The following is a 20419-nucleotide window of genomic DNA, read 5'->3' as shown; positions in this document are numbered from 1 at the left end:
TCCAAGGACTATATCTGGGCTTCATTTTTAGCAAGATGAGATCTGCTCTGATTCTATGGTTAGCTGAGCACAGGCAAAAAGTGAATAGGTGATTGTCTTTTTTCTTTCTTCTTGCTGTTTCACATGGAAAAAAAGTTATAATAGAAGCCCATAAACAGCCACTCAAAGCACCTTGCCAAGACTCTGTAGGTGGTTTTAGTAATAAGCCCACACATATGCATACCAAATTAAGCTTTACCAGGCAACTCTAACTGTGCTGGCTTTTACTGCTCAAGTATTCAGCTCTAGGGACATTCTCTGAAAGGAGCCTTAATGGAGTAAAGTTTTCATTATTATTTCTATGGCATTATGTAGAGACTTGGAAAAAATTGCCTGTGTTAGTGTCAAGTGCATTCTTAGCCTCAAGCTAAGTGGATAATGGAAATATTGTTGTCCATACAGGTGGGAAGTGGAGGGACAGCAAAATGAAACAACTACAGAGAGACACACAGAGGAGAGACATCTTTGAGACTACACATTTCTGTGCTATTGACCTCAAATGAATAACTATCCTTCATCTCTGGCTCTTGCACACTTTTATGGGTAAGCAAATTCCTACCAGGAATTATTCTCTACTTTAAGCCTCATACTGACCACAGAGAAGCTCCAGCATGAGTAAGACAGTTGTCATTGCTATGTGGAGATGCACACTGGTGGAGATTCTTTCCCCTCCTGAAAGCAAAGGCAAAGTCTTTCCATGTGATTTGTGTAGCTGTGTAACGGAAGGGGAAATTTTGTATTGCCTGCTGCACAATCAGCTGTCAGTTCTGTGGCAATAATAATTCCAACCAAACAGAAAAGGCCCTTTTTAAACACAAATAGCCCAAACAAGAAAATCAATACAGAGAGGACACAAATAATTATATTTACAATGATATTATATTCATAATTATATTTATAATGATCAAGAAATAGTTATACAGCAGAAGAATTTCATATTAGACAACACTATTCCAAGTTTGCCACAGGGCAACTATAAATCTATCCCATAGGGCAGATAATTACAGAGACTTGACCCTAAATTACCTAACTAAGCAAACTACTCTACTTTCTTACTGACCTTGCTGGCAGGACACACTTTGCTGTCCAGCAGCTGAGCTAAACATTATGTACATCTGAGATGACATTTATCTCAAGGAAACTTGCCAGACATACTCACAGATATAAATACTGCAATCTTTTACTTATTATTTCAAGAATACAAAGGTATTTTATTATACAAATAGACAAACTGGAGGGAATTCAAAGCAGAGGAGCCTTTTCTTTTTCAAAGAATCTTTTTCAGAGATGGAAGGGAGAGAGAAGCATGCATGGTTTGCCTGAGTAAGGTTTGTCCTCTCATTCCTCCTCTGCACCATCTGTGCATCCACAGACTGCACAGGCTGTGAGAATGCAGGAGAATGAGCAGAAAGTTGCCTCATTGTTACCCTGCAGTATCCACCACAAGGAATCTCCTGGCTTTGACACAGTTGCTATACCCAGGGTCACTTTCACACCCACTTGAAGCTTACACTACTACTGAGATGGTGCCCTGGAAACTGGCGTACTGTAAAAACAACCTCTGTGCTGGTTACATTATGTGGGAGCTACTGCTGAGCTCTGTAAGCACCCAGATTGTCACAACAGAAATATGAAGTTCTCAATCTACAATCCACCCTCCCACCTGCACTGTGTCAAATCTCAGGGGGACAAAATAATAATTTCCAAACTGTTGAAAGAGATACGTTCAAAGTTGAAAAGAAATCTCTAAGAAAGAGAAGCAACCATTAGAAGTTGTAAAAGTAGCAGGAGCATATTTTAAAGAGGAGTTATTAGGCTAGGTAAAGCTTCCCAGAAGTGAGATATAAGGAAAATCTGGGGCAGAAGAACATCAGCCCATGAAATTTAAAGCCAAACCAGTGAAAGCCCTCAACTGAGCAGCTTCTGAAACAGCTGGGATACTCTCTAATGCTCCTGGCAGAGGAAAGTAAAACCTTTGTCTCACATTCTTTAATCTGCCAGTTGCTTCCTTCAACTCCCCTTTACTACTCCAGGTACTATTAATGAATTTCTTCCAACAGATGAGTAGCTGACTGGAATATATTGATCCTCTCTTGCTTCTTGGCTGGGGAAACTGGCTTCTGGGAAATGCTGCTCTTCAGTGCCTTTCCTTAGAAGTATGGGCACTACTTCTGATTTCCTCAGGGCTTCTCAGGCATGGAGGTGATCAGGTCCAGGGACCAACACCCATGAACGCAGATAAAGTGCTTAGAACCTGGATCAGTTTGCGCCAGAGCTCCCACTGCCCTGTAACTGCCTGAGCTGGAAGGCCAAGCTGGCAGCTGGAGCAGGGAGAAGGACTTTTATATTCTGTGGAGGCAGAGTGTTTCTTCTATTGTCTAAATAGCACTTACACACCCTGTAAAGATTTCTGTATGAAGGGTGCAGAATATCAAGCTATAATGGGTTATGATTATTTGATGTGACTGCATCAGAAAATAGTTCATTGGTGTGTATGGGATTGTGTATGAATATTTGCATCAAAATCAGTTTTATTTTTCTAATACAGGTTACTGGTGAGTCATACATTATTTTTCAGGGCCTGCAAAAGATGACTGGGAAACGTATAACTGCTGCAAATTCCCCTTAAATTTACTGCACTGTGGTCTGATTCCTCATTATAAAACCTATAGAAGTGTCCATTCTGAAAAAAAAAAATTAAAAAACACAAAGCCAGAAATCACCTAACCTACTTAGTAAATGGGCTCTGTTTAAGAAGAACAGGATGGAAAAAGTAATAGCTGAATAGAAAACAAACAGTGACCCAGAACCTATCATGCCTCTGATGGGAGAATGTAGTACCTTAGCTGATTTCACCCCCATAAAAATGCTGGGATTTTTTGCCACATCTAGGAACTAACACATCACAGCATATAAAGAGTTAAGTGACCTAAATGTAGAAGCAGAAGTGATGAAGGAAGAGAGAAAGCTTTAAACAAGACTTGAAGATTCCTCCCCTTTGAGGCACAAAGAGAGAAATACTTGATGAGTTAGAGACCAGGACTAACTGGTGAGACCCAAAAGAAGAACTGCTCAAGCAATGGCTCCAGCCCAGCTGCAAGGCAAACCAATTTTAATCAGGCTTTACCAAAATGCTGTGCAAAATAAACTAATAAAGGATGGCTAGCTGCAAGGAGGTGCTGGGACTGGGAACTAGGAGAGCTCCCTCCTCTTCATTCCCACATACACATCCAGGGTGGGAGGTGATCTCACCAGAAATTGTGTAACTCCACCCAGAGACTTCAAGGCAGGGACTGTAGGTGATGTGCTCCTAAGATGCAGCACTTTACAGTCTTAGGATCCATTCTGAGGCTTTAAGAAAATTGGCAGTGTCGTTGCTACCATCAGTGGTCTTGTTGTGGCTGAGGTATTCACAGTCAGCGGGAGGGGAAGCACCTCCTGGCCCTGTGTGAGAGTAGAGATGCATGATTCTGTACTGGTCTACATAGATGGTTAAAGGGCCTGATGGCAAGACTCAGAGAATGCTCAGGGGGGCCACAGGAGGTCAAAAGTGTGTGTAAATCAGGAATCAGAGCAACCCACGGGCAAGAAAACAAGACTGTGGGAACACAGGTTCCCTGGAAATGTCCATTACTTAAATTCTCTTCTTAATTTGACTCACAGATAGATAAGGACAGCTCAAAACACCTCTGAGCTGTTGTTGAGACTCTGCCTGCATTATGGTATTGAAGTTTGGCCCTGGAGTATAAAGCAGTTAGAATGTATTTCCACTCCTACTCCTGAAAAATCTAGTGCTGTGATTTGGTGGAAACCATAATACCTTGTATTGGATTTGCTTCTTAATATTTAATACTCACTTTTTTATACACAGTCTAGAACACAGAAATAATTGGTACCAGTAATACTGGAACGTTACATACTACTAAGATAGAAAACAAACAAAAGGAGCAACAGAAAGTGTCTTTTTGCTGTAAGCTTTGTAGTCAGTTGCTGCTATTCCTTCTGTGATGTGCATGAAAGCTGTTTCACCCCTTGCTGGCTTTCCTGGAAATGTAGTGCTGTCCTTAGCTTCACAGCTGAGTAAAGTTTTGGTTCCTCCCCTACACCTGATATCAGACCTGGTCCTTAGCAGGGCAGCGCATTAACCAGAGAAAGGGGATCAAAATGAGACAGCATCAGTTCAAGTTAAAATTCATAGTTTCAAGCAGGACAATATGGAGACAGAAAGTTGAAAGAGGGAGCTCTACCATGTCCTGTCTCCCCTGAAAGAAGGGTTGTCTGCTGTGGTCCAGACATCCCACACTGCAGCAGTGTCAGGGCTCTTTTGGTATAAACAGGGAGCCAAGTCTGCTGGTATCAACAAGCCAGTGATTGTAGGCTCCTGCAACATCAGAGGGAATTGCTCTCGATAGAGTGGGGTGGAAATGGGGACAGAGTCGGGCACAATACAGACCCTGCCTTGGCTGGAAGAAGAAAGCAGACCTTCAGCATTTCATTCAAGCTACACAGAACAGTCCTTCAGCGCAGCCGATTGCAAAGGCACGACACTCTCTGCAGAAGTGAGACTGGGCATGCCTGCCAGGAGCCTTGAGGAGGATACTCTCCCATTTACCAAGGCACTGCATCATCTTCCAGGCTGACCCGAGCTGCTGCCAGGATTTACAGACACACGGAGGAGCATCAAATCCCCCTGGCAGAGGCAGTGGAGCGTGCAGGCTGCCGCCGGCTGCTGTAGCGTGTCCCCAGGAGCCGGGGACAGGCGGGCACACACACGGACACGGACACGGACACGGACACGCGCGGTGCGTGCGCGCAGCCCGCCGAGGTAAGTCCAGCCCCCAGCATCCAGCGGGGCCATCCTTCTGCTGCTGGATTTTTCCAGCCCGAGCATCCTGCCGGCTCTGCCGTGATTTATGGAAAGCGGTTTCTGACGCGGGGCTTTTTCTATTACGACACGGACCCACGGACTGGAGGAGGCAAAGCTGCAGTCAGGGCAGAAGTGAGGGAGGGGAAGAGGCGGGAGCACAGGGACACGGAGGAGTGGAGAGGACAGAGGGAGAAACAGGCACCGAGAGACTTCAGAGATGGGTGAGTTATAACTAAGAGAGCAGGAGGAAAGGCAGAGAAAGGAAGAGAAGGAGAGACGTGAGGAAGAGAAAGGGAAAGGAGATCAGAGACTGAGTCAGCTTCCAGAGGGCAAACACCAGGAGACGAGTTCAAGGAACACCCCAGCACACCAAGAAGGACCTGTTCTGTCTGAACCTTCACCATGAGCTCAAGGAAGAGCTGCCCCCTGCCACTGGGGCAAGGAGACCAGGAAGAGAAGCAGAGCGAGGGTGCTCCCGACCTGGAGCGACAGGAGTGTGAGATGGAGCTGAGGAACAAAGCCATTCTGCAACAGAAGAGGCGCCTCAAACAGGCCACCCAGTTTGTGCACAAGGACTCTGCTGATCTGCTGCCCCTGGATGGCTTGACAAGGCTTGGCACCTCCAAGGATCTGGTGAGTCCAGTGGGATGCCGTTTGGGAGGGGGTTCTCCTGATAGCCTTCATTCCAGTTGGGAGCTGCTGTCAGGCTTTGTGAAAGGATCATAGGTTCAGCAAAAATGAAACTTCCCTTCAGGATCATCTAGAAGCAGGTCAGGGTGAGGGGAAAGAATTAATCACTCATTTGCTTGCATCCATCTTCTTGTGCCTCCCCATAGGAACCAAACACCTCAAGCAGGCATAGACTGGAAGGACTCTCCAGAATCCAAATTTCCATTCACCCAATACCTCTGTATGTTCATGTGACACATTTCCATGTGGGACATCTCTGAAAGACCCCATGTATCCCTGCATGATCCAGCTCAAAAGCAGAATGCTTCCTGGACTCAGAAGGGAGGGAAGTACAATTAATGAAATTCTGAGAGACTTATGTTTGACCTTGTCACCTTTTTGCATTTTTCTCTTTTCCTCCACTCTCTGGATTTATGGAGGGGCAAGCAAAGGGCAGGACTGCAAACCAGGCAGGCAGGCAGATGCAGCACCTGGCACTCTGGATGACTCCTTTGGGGAGGAGGCACCGGAGCAAGGCCTGTGGGCATCTCCTTGTGGTGACGTGGATCAGGGAGCATCAGGGAGGGAGGTCTGTTCCAGCAGCCTTGGCAGTCTGTGGTCTGGAAGGGTTTCCCCGAGGCTGGAAGCAGATTCCCACAGGATCTATTACTGGCTCAACTGCACACATACTCTCCTTGCTCTGGCAGTTTTGCTCTACTTCACTGTAGAGTTAAACTGCTCAAGGATGTGGAGGTCTAAACCATTTTCCCAAAAGAGGGCTCACGTCTGGTTGTGATGGGGGCACAATCACTTGTTCCATCTGTGGCAGTGGGTGTCATAAATGATCTTGTCCCTGCCTGCAGTCTGTGCTCCCCTCTGTATCCTCAGACAATGGCAGCAGCACCACAGATGCTCTTGTGTGTGTGCCTCCAGTCATTTCCCAGCTCCCGGGGCACGCAGTGGCACAGGGCCACACACGTGTGGGACCTGGCACTGACGGGAGCTGATCCTCCCTGCTGAAACCTCGGGGTGCAGCGGCTTGCAGACGAGGGGTCAGTGCCACATTCCCGTGCTGGCACATCCTGCTGCTCCCACCACCCTCCCTGCAGCTCCCTCAGCTCCCTCAGCAGCTGCTGAGAGTACCTGGCATGGCAGGGACTGGCTGGCTCCTCCAAGTGCCCCTGAGCTGTCGCTCCTGCTCTGCAGCCGCACTCATGGCTGTCAGCAGGGACGGTGTGGACTGTCCCTCTGGCCCTGCACGCAGTCACAGCTGGAGGGCGAGAGCCATGTCACATCAGTGCTGTCCTAGCGAGGAGCAGGGACTCTCCTCCCCGTGGGGAAGGAGCTCTGGCCACGCTGGAGCCCAGAGAGCCAGTGCTGGCCCTTGGGGCCTGCAGTGCTGCAGCTCCAACATCCCCTCTGGAGCACAGCCAGGTGTGCCCCTGGGCCATCCCTGGGCAGGGTATGGGGATGAGCCACTTCTGAGACTTCTGGTGCGGGTTTGCTGACCCCAGCCACAAAGACAGGTAGAAACACATCTGTCAGCTTTACTTTGGGATTGACTCCTGTCACACCATGCCTCAAAGTGACAACTAGCATCCTGAAGCCCTAAGGGGTTCCTTGAGCAAGACAATTCTTGTCTAAATCACTTGCCACAAGGAGCTCTCCTGCTGGAAATAACCATTCCAGGCAGGAGAACTCGCTGTATGCTGACAATTCAGTTCAGTCACTGCAACCCACTGCAACTTCATGTTTGGTCCATACCAGAAGAGCTGAAACATTTTTACCATGGACCTAAGGAGCAGTGAATAAAGCATGATGTGTTTTTCTGACATGGACATTTTGCTCTGGTGTTAGAGGGCACAAAACAAAGTGTGGCCACTGTGCCAAGTTCACACACACAGTGCCATACCTGGGGTCAATGTGGTACCTCCTCTTCTGCTTTAACTTGGAGCAAAAGAAGAACCAGATCTTAGATTTCTAAGTGGGATTCAGAGGTTCCTGCAACTCAGTAGGACACCGTGATATTGCTGTGATGTTTTGGGCATTGCAAATCAGAGTCCCAAATATGCTTTTGGCTTATTTTTCTAGACATTTCTCCAGCACTATGAAAACCCCATCTCTTTTTCCTAAATTGATCTGGCTCCCTCCTGGAGGACAGGAATACAAAAAAGGAATATACTGAAAATGAAGCAGCAGTAGCATGTGCTGGAGAGTTTGATTTGGATAGAGTAAAACACTCCTGACTCCTACAGCACTGACACTGGGAGGAAAGTTTAATTAATTCCCCAAAACAAGTCTCTATTGACAGTGCCAGAGACTCCAGCTGTGGCAGCTCCATGTCCTAAAACTAGAGCAAGGCCTCATGTAATTTAAAATAAAATACCTACTTTCTTTTACAGTCACAAGCTGTTACTTTTTGCCACTCTTTTCTGTGTATTCCGCGTGTGCACTCAGCTTATGCAATGCATCCAGAAGTGCCTGCATTTTGATGGGCCCACCATGCCTCCAATAATGAGTAATTACATATTTCCGTGGAGATCTCATGTTTCCACCTTTGCAACAAAAAGCATGAGCAGTTTTGGGGTTTTTTAAAATGGAAAAAAAAAAGAAAAAAAAAGTAGCTACATGAGCTAAAATATTCTGGAAATACCAAGAAGGTCTGAAGATCTGGCTTCTCACCTCCCAAAAATCAAGATCCCCAGCTCACACAATGTCACTAATCATAGCAAGGCCTGGAGGTTTCACACTGGAGAACCTGAACCTTCCCTAAGTTGCACTGGGAATCTTTGATCCCTCTAAGTGCCCTGAGAGGGCATCCTTTCCAGCTCCTGGCCACAACACTCACAACATCCTCCCTTACCATCCTAAATCTAATTGTTTCTGACCAGTCCAAGAGCTACAATGCTCTCTCCATTTCTCCACTTCACTGGTGAGAGAGAAGATAGGCAGGGCTCTGGGAGTCTGCTCTTGAATCAGATGCCTCCAAAATCCCAAAGCTCAGCTAATCCCCACCAGCACTTGGCCTCTTCCCAGCCTGAGTGACAAGAAGGGGGCAGAGGTGGCAGCTGCAAAGAGCTTGCTCATTCTGTGGGAAAGGTTGCAGGAAGGGGGAAAGGTCCTTTGCATGCCAGATTGTGAGAGGCAGGAGGGAGGATGGGAATTTGGGGACCTGCTGTTTGTTCCCTGCCCTTTTCCCATGGCCCAGATGTTAGCTGGCAGCCAAACTGGCACTGTGCTCAGAGTATTTAGGGAGCTAAGCACAAGGGCCAGCTGTGCTGTGGGCTGGCACAGTAGGCTGGGAAAAGACCAGGAACAGAGGGATATTTTTGCCCCATTTTTTCAACTGCTGCAGTGTTTCTCATGCAGCAAGTAAATGATCTGACTCTCACCCCTTGTGTGGCAGGGAGGCAGAGGCAAGAGGAGCTTGGCATCTTGCAAAGGGCAATGCTGAGTGTGACCAAAGAGCCAGTGGCAGCCATCCTGCATCGACCACTGGGCAAATCTGACAAATCAGGGTGCTTCAAATTGCAGCTTGCACACTTGTCTGGCCTCAGCTCTCTGGCGATGCATGAGGCTAGTCTGAAACACAAGGAACCTGTGGGGTTAATGCAGCCCAGCTCATTGGCAGGTCTGGTCTAGTTCAGGTGTTTTGCCTGCTCATTGACAAGATCCTGCATCAAACTGCTGCACCAACTGGGAGATGACTTAATTTTTTCTTCAGAGAGATGAAAACAACAATTTAAGCTGCAGCACATTAACCCCTTTAGATTGTTTGCCTTTCTTCAAACAGGCTGCTGTTACTGGGAATGCCATGGCCAGCCCAGAGCAGTTGCACTCCTGCAGAAGGGCCATGGGGCTGAGTACATGGATAAAGGAAAAAGCTACCTCCAACAGGCACCTGTTCCATTGGTGTTGCCCATTGTTGATTCAGTAGCTGTGCAGGGACTGGATGGATCAATACTGGGCAAAACTAGAGCATCTGATGGTGGGGAGCCAAGACAGACTCCAAGCAACATTAGAAGCTTGTTTTAGTTTCCTCCTCGGGGAGCTTCCTGCTTCACTACAAATAATTGCTGGTACACCTAAAATATCTGCAGTCCTGCCTTCTTGCCCACATGTGCACCACACACATGCTGTGTTCCTCGTGCCCTCCCACATTGGAAGGTGTGAATGTGCCTGGTGGGATGTCAGCACACACCCAGCAGGCAGTGCACTAATTTGAAATTAGGATTGTGCAGTGCACTAATTCAAAATTTCTAATTAGAAATTAGACTCTCCAGTGCATGTTTAGCTGAAGGAACAGACATGTGTGGGGAGAGCATGCATCAGGCATATTCTTCTCCTTCAATAATTGCATCCCAGAGACCTGCCTGTCACAGACATCCCAACACTTTAACACCAAATTATCAGCTACCAAAAAAAAATCTTGAGATTTAAAGAAAGTTTTTTTGGATAAGCATGTCTTTCATCAGGACGTCTATTTGGGTTAAGGATTTCCAACCTGCATCCCTGGGCTAGCAAATATCCTTGTCCTTAGCTCCATACTTAGCTGGGATTTCTCTTTCTTTGTGATGGAGACAGCAGCCTCATAGTGTGGTCCAGCGGCGCCTCTTGGAAGGCAACCTGAACAAGCTGCGGGGCGAGGCCAGGGCTCTGTCTGCACGGGTTCAATCTCCGCTGGCAAAGGACCAGGATGAAAAGATGGAAAAGGGAGAGGACAGGAGAAAAGAGACTTCACCCCTGCTAATACAGTGCCAGGTAAGGCAACAACACTGAGCATTTGCCATTCACTGTGAAATCAGCAGCACTGAGTTCCAGCTGCCCTCCTCCCAAGAGCCATGCTGAGTTATAAATTGCAAAGCCAGCTGCAGCCAAAAAGAAGAGATTTCATGCATGGCCTCTCCTAGAATCTGGATGCGGGTTTTCCAAAAGCCAGAGGAAAGCCTTTCTGCTACATGCCTTCTTCTAGCTGCCCATATTTGAACATAAATTACCATAATCACATCTCCTTCCTTTGAAGGCCAGCTTTCCCATAATATGAGGTATTTCAGAACTGCATGTAGAAGCAAGGAATGTCTCCTTATCTCTTGAAGACAGGTGCCTCTAGTTGATTTACATTTAACTAATTCCAGTCTAGTCTGATTCTCTCAGGTGTCAAAGGAGCTCCTCAGAAAGTGGCTAACTGCGCTCCAAATTAGCACAGTTGCATCTCTTGATGGAAGCAGTATTTTTAGCTTCCTTTTCTTCTTATATCCTCCTATACCACAGAGCACGCTACTCCCTGGCCCCTGCAGTTAGAGAAAGCACATCCAAAAACTGTGGCCCATGGAAGAGGGCTGGATGGTTAGAGCTGCACAGTAACATGCAGATATGAGACTCACCAAGATACAGACCTGTTGTACAAAACCCATTTTAAAGCTGGTTTTAGTTCAGTTACCTGTCCTAAAGAACGTCTCCCATATCTGAGTGTAAAGGCTACACTTCCAAGAAAAACATATATACCTTTGAAAATTCATTTAGCACAATAAATTATAACAGGAACACAGCCTGGTAGCAAGTTTCTGAAAGGCTTAGATCAGATATCTCAGTATCAAGCAAAGCCACTGTCTGGTTTGTTTTGCAGCCTTCACTGCTGCAATCAGGCATTGCTTACCCTGCATTTTAGACTTTAATATAGCTGGGTTAACATAACCACACCTGGGGACAGACAAGTAGGATGAATGGCTCTCAGGATAATTTCTTCAATTACTTGGAGCCTGGTTTTGAGCAAATAAAGGTGTTTCTTTTTCTTTAATAGCCTCTCCTTATTGTTCTGCAGGAGGAAATTTAGTGATAAAGGGTGGGGTTTTTGTCAGGCATGCACACTGAACCAGGACAGGCATGTACAGGTGTTGTATCCCAGGGGCAGTAGCTAAGTCAGTGTTACAGTCCACCTGGCATTCCCTTTTGTGTTTCTAATGCACTGAACCCCAGCTGTCACCCACATTTTATTTTCCCTCACAGAGGAAAGTTAATGAGCATCACAAGCAAGGAAATAGACCTAACATTGCATGTAATGCTCCCTGAATTCTGCATAGGCATTTCTCTCTTTTTCTGCCCTTCTTAGGAGCCAGTCACTGTTTGTCACACTTGATCTTACAGTGAAGGAAAGGAAGCTCTCCTCCCCTTCTTTTTGTCTTGCTGCTTTTGATGTTTACATTTGTGAACTTCAAAAAGCCTCTGCTGTCAGTAACAGAGCTGTGGCAGGAAATAGGATTCAGGCTGCCAGTTCATTTGAACCAGAGAGGTGAGCTGGTACCTTTTGGAGATCTGCTTGATTATAGTGCAGTTTTTATTAGAAATGGAGCACAGCCCCAGAGAAGTCTTTTTTTTCTCCTGACTCCTGAGAAAAGATAATCTATCATTTACACACGGAAAGTATGCTGAAAATCTCAAAGTGGTAACAAATGCATCACCTGACTTGTAACTGAATTTGACTAGGGAATAAACCCAAATATGTGTAGACTTCAGTGGTACATGGAGATTCAGGCAGTAAGTGTTTTCACTCTAACAGGCTTTAGTTGCCCTATGTCTAAGGCCTTCTAAGTCCTAGAGATCACAGACAGACCTAGTCTGTAATAGTTGTACTGCAGTCACTCACCTTCCTATTTGCTTAGGTGGGTTGCCCAGATGGTACTTCAGCAGAATTGCCCCTTTTTGTGACAGTTTTTGAAAAATACTTTGGAAAACTAGTCATGACTGGCCTCTGCAACATAAAATCAAGCTGTTATTTTTTATGGTGGGGCTTGTCTCTTGTTGACTTGGAAATAGATGCTGAAAAACTTCACAGCTGTAGAAGGCCAGTTTTCCTCTATGCCAAAGCAACCCGGGATTGATCAGCCTTTTGTTTGCTAAAGCAGCTTCTTGACTTTAGAACTGACATAATTCCAGGAAACACAGCTCATTATAGTGATCCTTACTGATTCCCCTTCCCCTCTTTCTTGGAAATTCCCATAACTGACATTTAGATAAAAAATAAATGTGACTGGTAATAACTGACTGAAAATTCTGGAGTAGAGATGAGAGTGGGTAAAGTGATGAAAAGTCCTTCTAGTCCAAGAAGCCTTGCAGTGCTTATGAGCTGCCTGCATTGTACTTTTGGTACACTGGACCAAGGACTCCTGGTGAGTTCTCTAGGGAAATGGTTAGTGGTGAAGAGATGTTTACACTCAGTGAAATTAAATGTTGTTTTCTACAGAATCATCACTGTCCTGTTATATCCTGTCAAGTCTCTAACTTGCAGATTTCCCAGCCTGCTCTGAAACAAAACTCAGTAATCTGCCTAGTGATACAGCTTAGGCTTATTATAACAGCAGCAGCTCATGCATCTCAAGTCTGCTGCTCCCAAGTGATTCCTCAGCAATTGCTATCCATGCTCCAGGTCTTGTTTCTGAGTAGAGAGGACGTGGAAGCAGATGTTTGGCATGCACCTGCACTCAGTAAATTATCTTGCCTCTCTGCTTCGTCTGTCTTTTCAGGCAGGGCTGATGAGTCAGGGAGGACCAGGCAGCACAGACATTGCAGAGCTCTAAAATCAGAAGGGAGATTTTGCCATAGATTCACAGAATGGTTTGGGATGAAACGGACCCTGTTAGTATTTTCTGTTGGCAGCATTCCAGTATTTCTCACAGGAGTTGTTTTCTTCTTCCTCTTTATAACTACTCAGAGATAGCACATTTTGGAAAATGAAATCTTGGAAATACTGGATGCAGCTCTCGGTGATGATTAATAGTCATACACAGGCTTAGATAAGAAACCAGGAAATTGAGACATTTTCCTTGACCCTGCTGGTGCTGCCCAGAGTCCCTCATAGCCATGCTGGTCTGATTAAGGTGTTCAAGCATTTAAACTTGTTGGGACTGAGCATAAGAGTAGAGAAGAAGTGGCAGGTTTGTTGCTGCTTCTGAGTGGTTCATGTCACAGAGTGCCATAGTGGATGGAAGAGAACGAATCACAGGAAAACCAAAAATTATAGTAGGAATACAATGAGCCCCCTAAAGGAAAATTTTGTGGGTGGGATTTTTTTGGTGGTTTTTTTGGGCAGTGGTGTAAGACAGAGCCTTGAAGAAGTAGGCCATCAAGAATAGGTATGATCAGGCACCATAGGTAAAGATATATTTTGTAGATGACAGTTACTCCATCTTTTCCTGTTCTTTTACTAAGTCCTGTTCCTCCTTTTTTGTTCCTCAACCTAATTCTTATTGATGTTCTGGATGACCCTATGTTTTCAGACCCCCTAAAATAAATGTGACCTGCTGTTACTTCATCACCTCAGGCCTGTCATTAAGGACCTCTCTGCAGAGGGGACAGAAAACAGATGGCAACCTTATCTTCTTTTCCCCTTCATGTTCAAAGGGGTAAAGAAATTAAATGAGCTAAGCACTGGGAACTATTCCAGTAAAATCACGCACAGGTTACGTGGGTGCAGGGCAGGGTGCATGCCCCTTTGCCAAATGACACCAGCTGTGACTATTGTAATATCATGTCTTACAAACTTAAAGAGCTATACAGGAGTATGATGTAAGCCCTACACAAAACAGTCATCTCTTGATTAGGTTGTGTCTTGGATCCAGGAGTCACATGGATTTGCCAGTTATCTTGGGAACTGCCTTAAATTCAAGCTCATTTCAGGTGCGTTTGTCCTGGGTGCTCCTGCTTCTCCTTCAGACTTCTCCCTCTGGCAGCTTTTCTACTGAAAACAAACGTTTAGCTCTGGGACATTGGTCCCTGCAACACAAAGAAACCCAGAAAAACTAGCACATACTTGTATTCCTTTTGAAACTTTTGCATTACTGCTCTGCTAACAAAGTCTATGTTGGTTTTATGAACAAATTCTCTAACTGTGCATCTCTTGACTGGAACACTGTTAAGTTAAAGTCACACTAAGATAAGTGTCTGGGTAATCAAATACAAATGAAGGAAGACAAATTCAAAAAGAAGTGTTTGAGAGCGATTTGCAGAGCACTGGGGAAACCACCATTGTCTTGGATGAAACTCTTGCCTTCTCACTACTGCCTAAAACACCACAACTTGGCTGTGTTGCTCAGAAAATCCAAGTCACGCTGTCAGAGGAGTGAATATGGCAATTTTGAGCCTACAGTAATTATCTGTTCTGTTTTTTCTAGTGCCAAGATCAGGTATTGAAAGCAATGGTTAACACTGGATGTCTACCAAACCTCATCTCCAAGAGGTGTTTCAACCAGCTGGGGTAAGTCTTTGCACACTATAAAAGGAAGGATGGCTAAAGGAAAAACCGTGGCAAGAGCCCAGGCACTCTGGATTCCCATCCCCAGGGATAATGACTGGCACGGCTGTTGAGGAGAACATGCAGAGGGTGGGCTACAGAGAAAGGCATTAGAGCACTGGCAAAGGTGTGTGCAGACCCCAGGCTCTGAGGCAGAGCTGTGCAATTCTGCCTGCATGTGCTGCAAAGCAAAGCTGCCCAGCTGGTGGCTGGTGCTGAGGTTTTGCTGGTTGAATCTGCCTCCAGGCATACGCTATGAAAGAGATTCCCCCTCTTGTGGGCCTGTTCCCAGTGAGACACAGAAGAACTGCCATCAGTGAGAAGTCCTGGTTTTCCCCCTCTTCCTCTCCTTGAGGCAATAACACGTCTTGTGTCCCACAGGCTGGAAGAAGCGTCTGCCATGGACTGTGGAGACCTCTCTCCTCCCATCCCCAGCGTTGTTGGCCGAGTAGAACATTTGGAATTGCAATTTGGCCAGGAGACAGTGCTGTGTTCAGCACTGGTTGTAGGTGAGAGTGCCCGTCCCTCCTCTCCCTTGTTTCTCCTGTGTCCCTCTTGTCCTGCCAAGGGCATTTAAAGGACCTTTGGAAAAAGCATGACATGGCGGAAGGTTGGTGATTTGGCCACCTCCACTGCAGGCCAGCATCACCATACAAGTGAACACCCTCAATGTAACCAAAGGCAAAGGGCATAGGAAGAGTACAGAGAAGACAGAAGACAGTGGGGAGAAATAAGGTCCTTATTCAGTCTTAACTAAGGATGTAAAGAATTCTCATTTAGATTCTAAAATGGACCTTTCATAAAATTCTGCAGATGGCTTGATTAATCCTCTTGTGCCTTATATTCTCCTGTGGAATGGGCACTTGTATCTCTGGCTGTCTGGAAGTCATCACAGAAAGTAACAGAGGGTACAGCTTATTTCCTAGAGTGCTTCTCTGTGTGCTCCTCTGCCTCTGCTGCAGGAGCACCCTGAAAGAACCTGGAAGCCCCAGAGTGCTCAGTCTCCTTCAGTGTCCTGCAGCAGGACCCTGTGAAGGAAGGAGCCATAGGAGACAAGGTCAGGCCAGGGGGCACTGAGACAGGCCCAGAAACAGCAGAAAGGCTGCATGTTTGCATTTACATCAAGCTGTGCCTATGCTGAAAACAACATGATTGTCTTCTTCCCCCCGGTCTTTCTCCCTATTAGTCTTCCAGCTTTACCTTCTTGCTTTAATATGTTTCCCCATCTTCAGTGAATCCTGTTCATCTTCCAAGTCTTCCCTTGCTCCCTCTTTTCATGTACATTCTTCCCACATTCCTAAGTTATCTAGAAAGACCTTCCTCCTCTTACACACTCCAGCTTGCTCTTCTTTCCTGGTTTCCACTCTGCTTGTTCTTGCCCTTCATGGGGAATCTGTACTAGCACCATAACAGGTGAATTTACCCCATAGCTACTACCTACTACCCATTTTGTTGGAACATGGAAATGGCTGCCTGGAAGGAGCAGAATTGCCACACCTGTGTCTTACATCTCTCTGTGCTCTCACTTATGTGGTTAGAAATAAATTATAAATTACAGCCACTGGTTACAGGGCAAGCAGGCCTCCAGGAGACGTGAAGTGCTAATGAAATTACAAGTGGCTGCTGATTACTGCAGACTCCAGGACGTGGGAATTCCCCTTAGCTACCACTTTAACCCCTGGCATCTTCTATGTTTGCTGACACTGAAGACTTGCAGCAGTTACAAGTAGGACAGACAAGTTATATGGAAAAAAAAACCTTAATAAAATTATTTAATAAGATTGGTTAGAATGCAGCCATTAGGTGCAGGCTTTGGTCAGAAAACTGAACCAAGAGCCTGCTTGCATGGGACCCTTATCCCCTCTCCTCTCCATTTTCCCATGCTTGTTCTCCCCTGATTCACCATGCTGCTTGCCTTCTGCCTTTTGTCCTTCCCTTACACAGCCTACAGTAAGTTTCATGGGATCTCACAAGCCTCTTCTGGTATCTCATATTAAGTTTCAAACAATAACACACACCCCCTCAAATTTATCTCACAGTAGTCATGATAATCATAGTTTCCTTCTCATATCAGCTGCAAAGTTCATTTTGACCATCTTCAGGACTGTGCCTAAATACCTCCTTTAAAGGCTCATCAGTGAGTGACAGAAGAGAGAGATTTATTATTGTCACTGCTACCACCTGCTTGTTAATGTTGGTGCTTTAACTCATCCTTTTCCTTGTTAATCTGCTTTATATTGATTCATAAAAATTCATGAATCAGACGTTCTTGTATTTCATATCCTTTTACAGGAGAGACACTTTCCTTAATGAGGCAGTATTACATAACCTAAAGCCTGATCAGCCTCTTCTCTCTTCTCAGATGATGAAATGCTGGAGTTTTGCATTGGCCTCCAGACTCTGTTGTCTCTTAAGGTAAGGAACAACTCCTTGCTTATTGCAAGGCTCCTCTCAGGAAGCTCTCCAAGATCTGGTTGTTTTAAGCATCAAAATTACTTAATGTCCAGGTCTCTCAGGGCAATGCTTGTCACACAGCTGCCTGACTGGGTGCAGTATGCCCTGAGTCACTGACTCCTTCCCAGCCCTTCTTAAAGGTTTTAAGAAAGAAAACACTCAGTAGGATACTATCACATCTCCCATTTTCTGTATTCCTGACCATACAACGTGCAAGCAGCAAGAGGAAACTGAAGAGGAGACAAGAAAAGACACGAATTAGACCTGTGCTGCCCTTGGAAGGCAGATGAGAACAAGCTGTGTCCTTGCTTTAAGCCAAGTGCAGCTGTGTGATCACATTCAGTGTCTAACACTCACTGGCCATGAGTGGAAGGAGTCCTTTTGTCAGCTTGGCTCAGGGTCAGTGCTCTGCTGAGCCTGGCTCCTGGGTGGCTCAGGATATGGCTGCAGCAAGCTGCCTCCTGCCTGTCACACATTCGTGGCCACACGCCAGGCTTATAAAACAGGGAAAACAATGGGTTGAATGGCTGAGGGATGTGAGGACATCAACTCAGAGAGGGTTATAGGAAGAAGGGAGGAAAATGGCCCTGTGAAGGGTTTGGAGATGAACCCCACTACAGGGAGCTGGAGCAAGGAGGCAGCATGTGGGACAGAGAAGGAAAACTGTAAGGTCTCTACAAACCCAGAGAGGTGTTATAGGTTCTCCCCAGTCATAGACATCATGAGATTTGCTATCTGAAATAACTGTCCAGAAAATAACTGTCTCTCTCCTTCTTTAGTGTTGCATCGACTTGGAGGAAGGAGTCCTGAGATTTAAAGCACTGAGTGAGGAGCTGCCTTTTCTACATGCCTCTGAAGAGCCTGGTCAGTGACTGGCTGCATTCCCCATGTCTGGAGACTTGCTGCCATGAGAGAGATATGAGGGTGAGGCTCCCATGCCCCTAACCTTGCTGAGTTCTAGGCTGAGGCATTCAATGGGGAGTGAGAAAAAGGCAAGTGGGTGCTGGAAGCTGTCACTGGGAGTGCCTCAACTTGAGATATCCCTCCTTTCAGTGGACCCTCTTGCTTGTCCTGATGTGCCGAGTGGGCATTTTGTTCTTGTTCTGCTATTTGGCCCTAGTCACTCCAATTTCTGGTTCTGTAATAAATTTATGCTACCCCTTTAATGACTTTACAACACACTCTGTTCACAAGACAGTCTCTGTGAACAATCTCCAGTTGTTCTGTTGACAGGAGAACAGCGTTTTCTTCAAAGACCTCCAAAGATTACCACAAATGTTTCCCTTCTCATTGCCTCAATGCCAGCGTACACCAGTCCTGTTTTTTGTCAGAAGGGCTCTGTTCCCTTTGTCTGTACTCTGGGAAGCTGGATTTTGCTGCTTTTTGCTGGCTCAGAGCATAACAGAAGTATTTTCTTGGGAAAACTGTGGCAAAAACAGTTTTAGAGTTCTCAGTTCTAAGAAAGCTTCGCAGAAATGTTGAGTGCAGATGCCTAAAGCACTGACAGGGGCTCAGGCTTTGCCACTGCATCTCTGGGCACTAAGCTATATTATATGAATGGCAATGCTTACCATCTCTTGGTGTACACTCTGTAACCAGACTTGCACACCCTGTTCTTTTGGCCAGGCCACTCCTCTCTGCACTCCAGCTGCTAGAGCTGCATCCCTGTTCCCTCTGCTGCTTCATCAGAGATCCTGACACTCAGTTTAAATGCTGTGATGAATTACAGCACCAAGTCTTCTGCTCTGTCAGCTCCTTTCTTCCAACTTGAAATCCAGTGATTAAACATAGACACATCATCAGCCTTGACTCCTGGCACCACACAGCCCATTAACTTTGCTTCTCTTGCACCAAATGAGAATTTGTAGCATCAGCTCCAGTTAGAGAGCTGTGAACTCATCTGGAATGTTAAAGGTGATTATTAAGTCACTTAACAATTGGGTTTATTTGATTTCTTTAATTCCTTCTTAATTTCCATACTAAAGCATAGCTATATTAAAAATACATTATCTATTCTTAACTAGCTCTAGGAAAAATGCACCAGATCAGGGCTTGTTCCATGCCACATGGCTACTGATTCACTATCCCAACTGCAAAATATACCTTTATCCACACTTAAAAGGCAATGACAACCCCATTTGGCCTATTTTCCTGGATTAAACACTGCTGACTCTCTTCCTTTTTTATCGAACTGGTCATTGTCCCTGTTGTGCTTCTCAAAAACCGTCTGCATGCATTTTTGCTTTTTTTTTGTTAGTTCTTTTCTCTACTAGTTTAACACATGCTAAGGACATCAGAGTAAAGCCTGGCCGATATGATTTGGGATTCTCTTACCAGTGATGGTTGGCGTGACTGGCATCTGCTGCTCCCACAAGGAGCAGCAGACTTTTACTGTTAGTCATCATATCTTGCAGCTTCTGATACATTCCTTGACATCTCTGCCACTCTTCTACTTGTGCATCTGACTATTTCTGGCTGCATGAACTGCTTTCCATGAATCTCTCGAGTGACACCAGTGGTTCTCTCATTTAGTCAGGAAAGCATGCCTGCTCCATGAGCCTGTCTTCCAAAGCAGCACTAATTCCTCCTGGATTTGTATCACTTGCATGCCTGACTGGCTTCTCAAATCCTTATCAAGGGGTCTAGACAGTTCACACTTTTACTAAACCATCTTGTATTCTAGCTGCAGTCTATGTGGTGCCTGGGCCAATTCTGCTGACAAAATCTTGCTTGTGATAGGCAAAACACCTGTTGCTATTTGCATCAACTCACCCAGTTTCCAACTCTCACTGCCCTCTAAAAACAGCATGTAGAACAAGGGCAAATAGTCTATACATACAGATACCATGTCCATTACAAATCTTATCAATTTCTATGCTCCATCCCTCTAAATCACAACCCAAAAGCTGACTTTAGCCCTAACCCAAACAATAAACCCTAACAATGATGCTAAATCTAAGATGTAAGGCATTAAATCCTAATCCTAAATTTAACCCCTAAAACAAACTCTAAAAATGAACGCTAATTTCAACACCTAAATCAAATCTCCACCTCCTAACTATAAAACAAAACATTAAACATAACCCTCTAAATTTAACACTGTA

The 20419-nt window shown here is 45.5% G+C and overlaps 1 protein-coding gene across 1 annotated transcript; it reads left to right on the top strand.

The window, feature by feature from the left end:
* The first annotated feature begins 5087 nt into the window (after positions 1 to 5087).
* On the top strand, positions 5088 to 19534 carry NRIP2 (nuclear receptor interacting protein 2). The gene is made up of 6 exons (XM_030954513.1): positions 5088 to 5539; positions 10160 to 10336; positions 14743 to 14825; positions 15243 to 15370; positions 17224 to 17276; positions 18095 to 19534. The coding sequence occupies exons 1-6, from the start codon at positions 5309 to 5311 to the stop codon at positions 18185 to 18187; spliced, it is 765 nt and encodes a 254-aa protein (XP_030810373.1). The 5' UTR covers positions 5088 to 5308; the 3' UTR covers positions 18188 to 19534.
* The last annotated feature ends 885 nt before the right edge of the window (positions 19535 to 20419 follow it).

Source organism: Camarhynchus parvulus, chromosome 1, assembly GCF_901933205.1.
Source record: "Camarhynchus parvulus chromosome 1, STF_HiC, whole genome shotgun sequence".
Classification (NCBI taxonomy): Eukaryota; Metazoa; Chordata; class Aves; order Passeriformes; family Thraupidae; genus Camarhynchus; species Camarhynchus parvulus.
This window is presented reverse-complemented; position numbering and strand designations above follow the sequence as displayed.

Bases quoted from the DNA above. Each gene is read 5' to 3' on its own strand.
- NRIP2 (XM_030954513.1), top strand. From the start codon at position 5,309: ATGAGCTCAAGGAAGAGCTGCCCCCTGCCACTGGGGCAAGGAGACCAG. The intron at 10,337-14,742 runs GTAAGGCAACAA...TGTTTTTTCTAG, and splicing joins CCCTGCTAATACAGTGCCAG to TGCCAAGATCAGGTATTGAA. The intron at 14,826-15,242 runs GTAAGTCTTTGC...TGTGTCCCACAG, and splicing joins AGGTGTTTCAACCAGCTGGG to GCTGGAAGAAGCGTCTGCCA.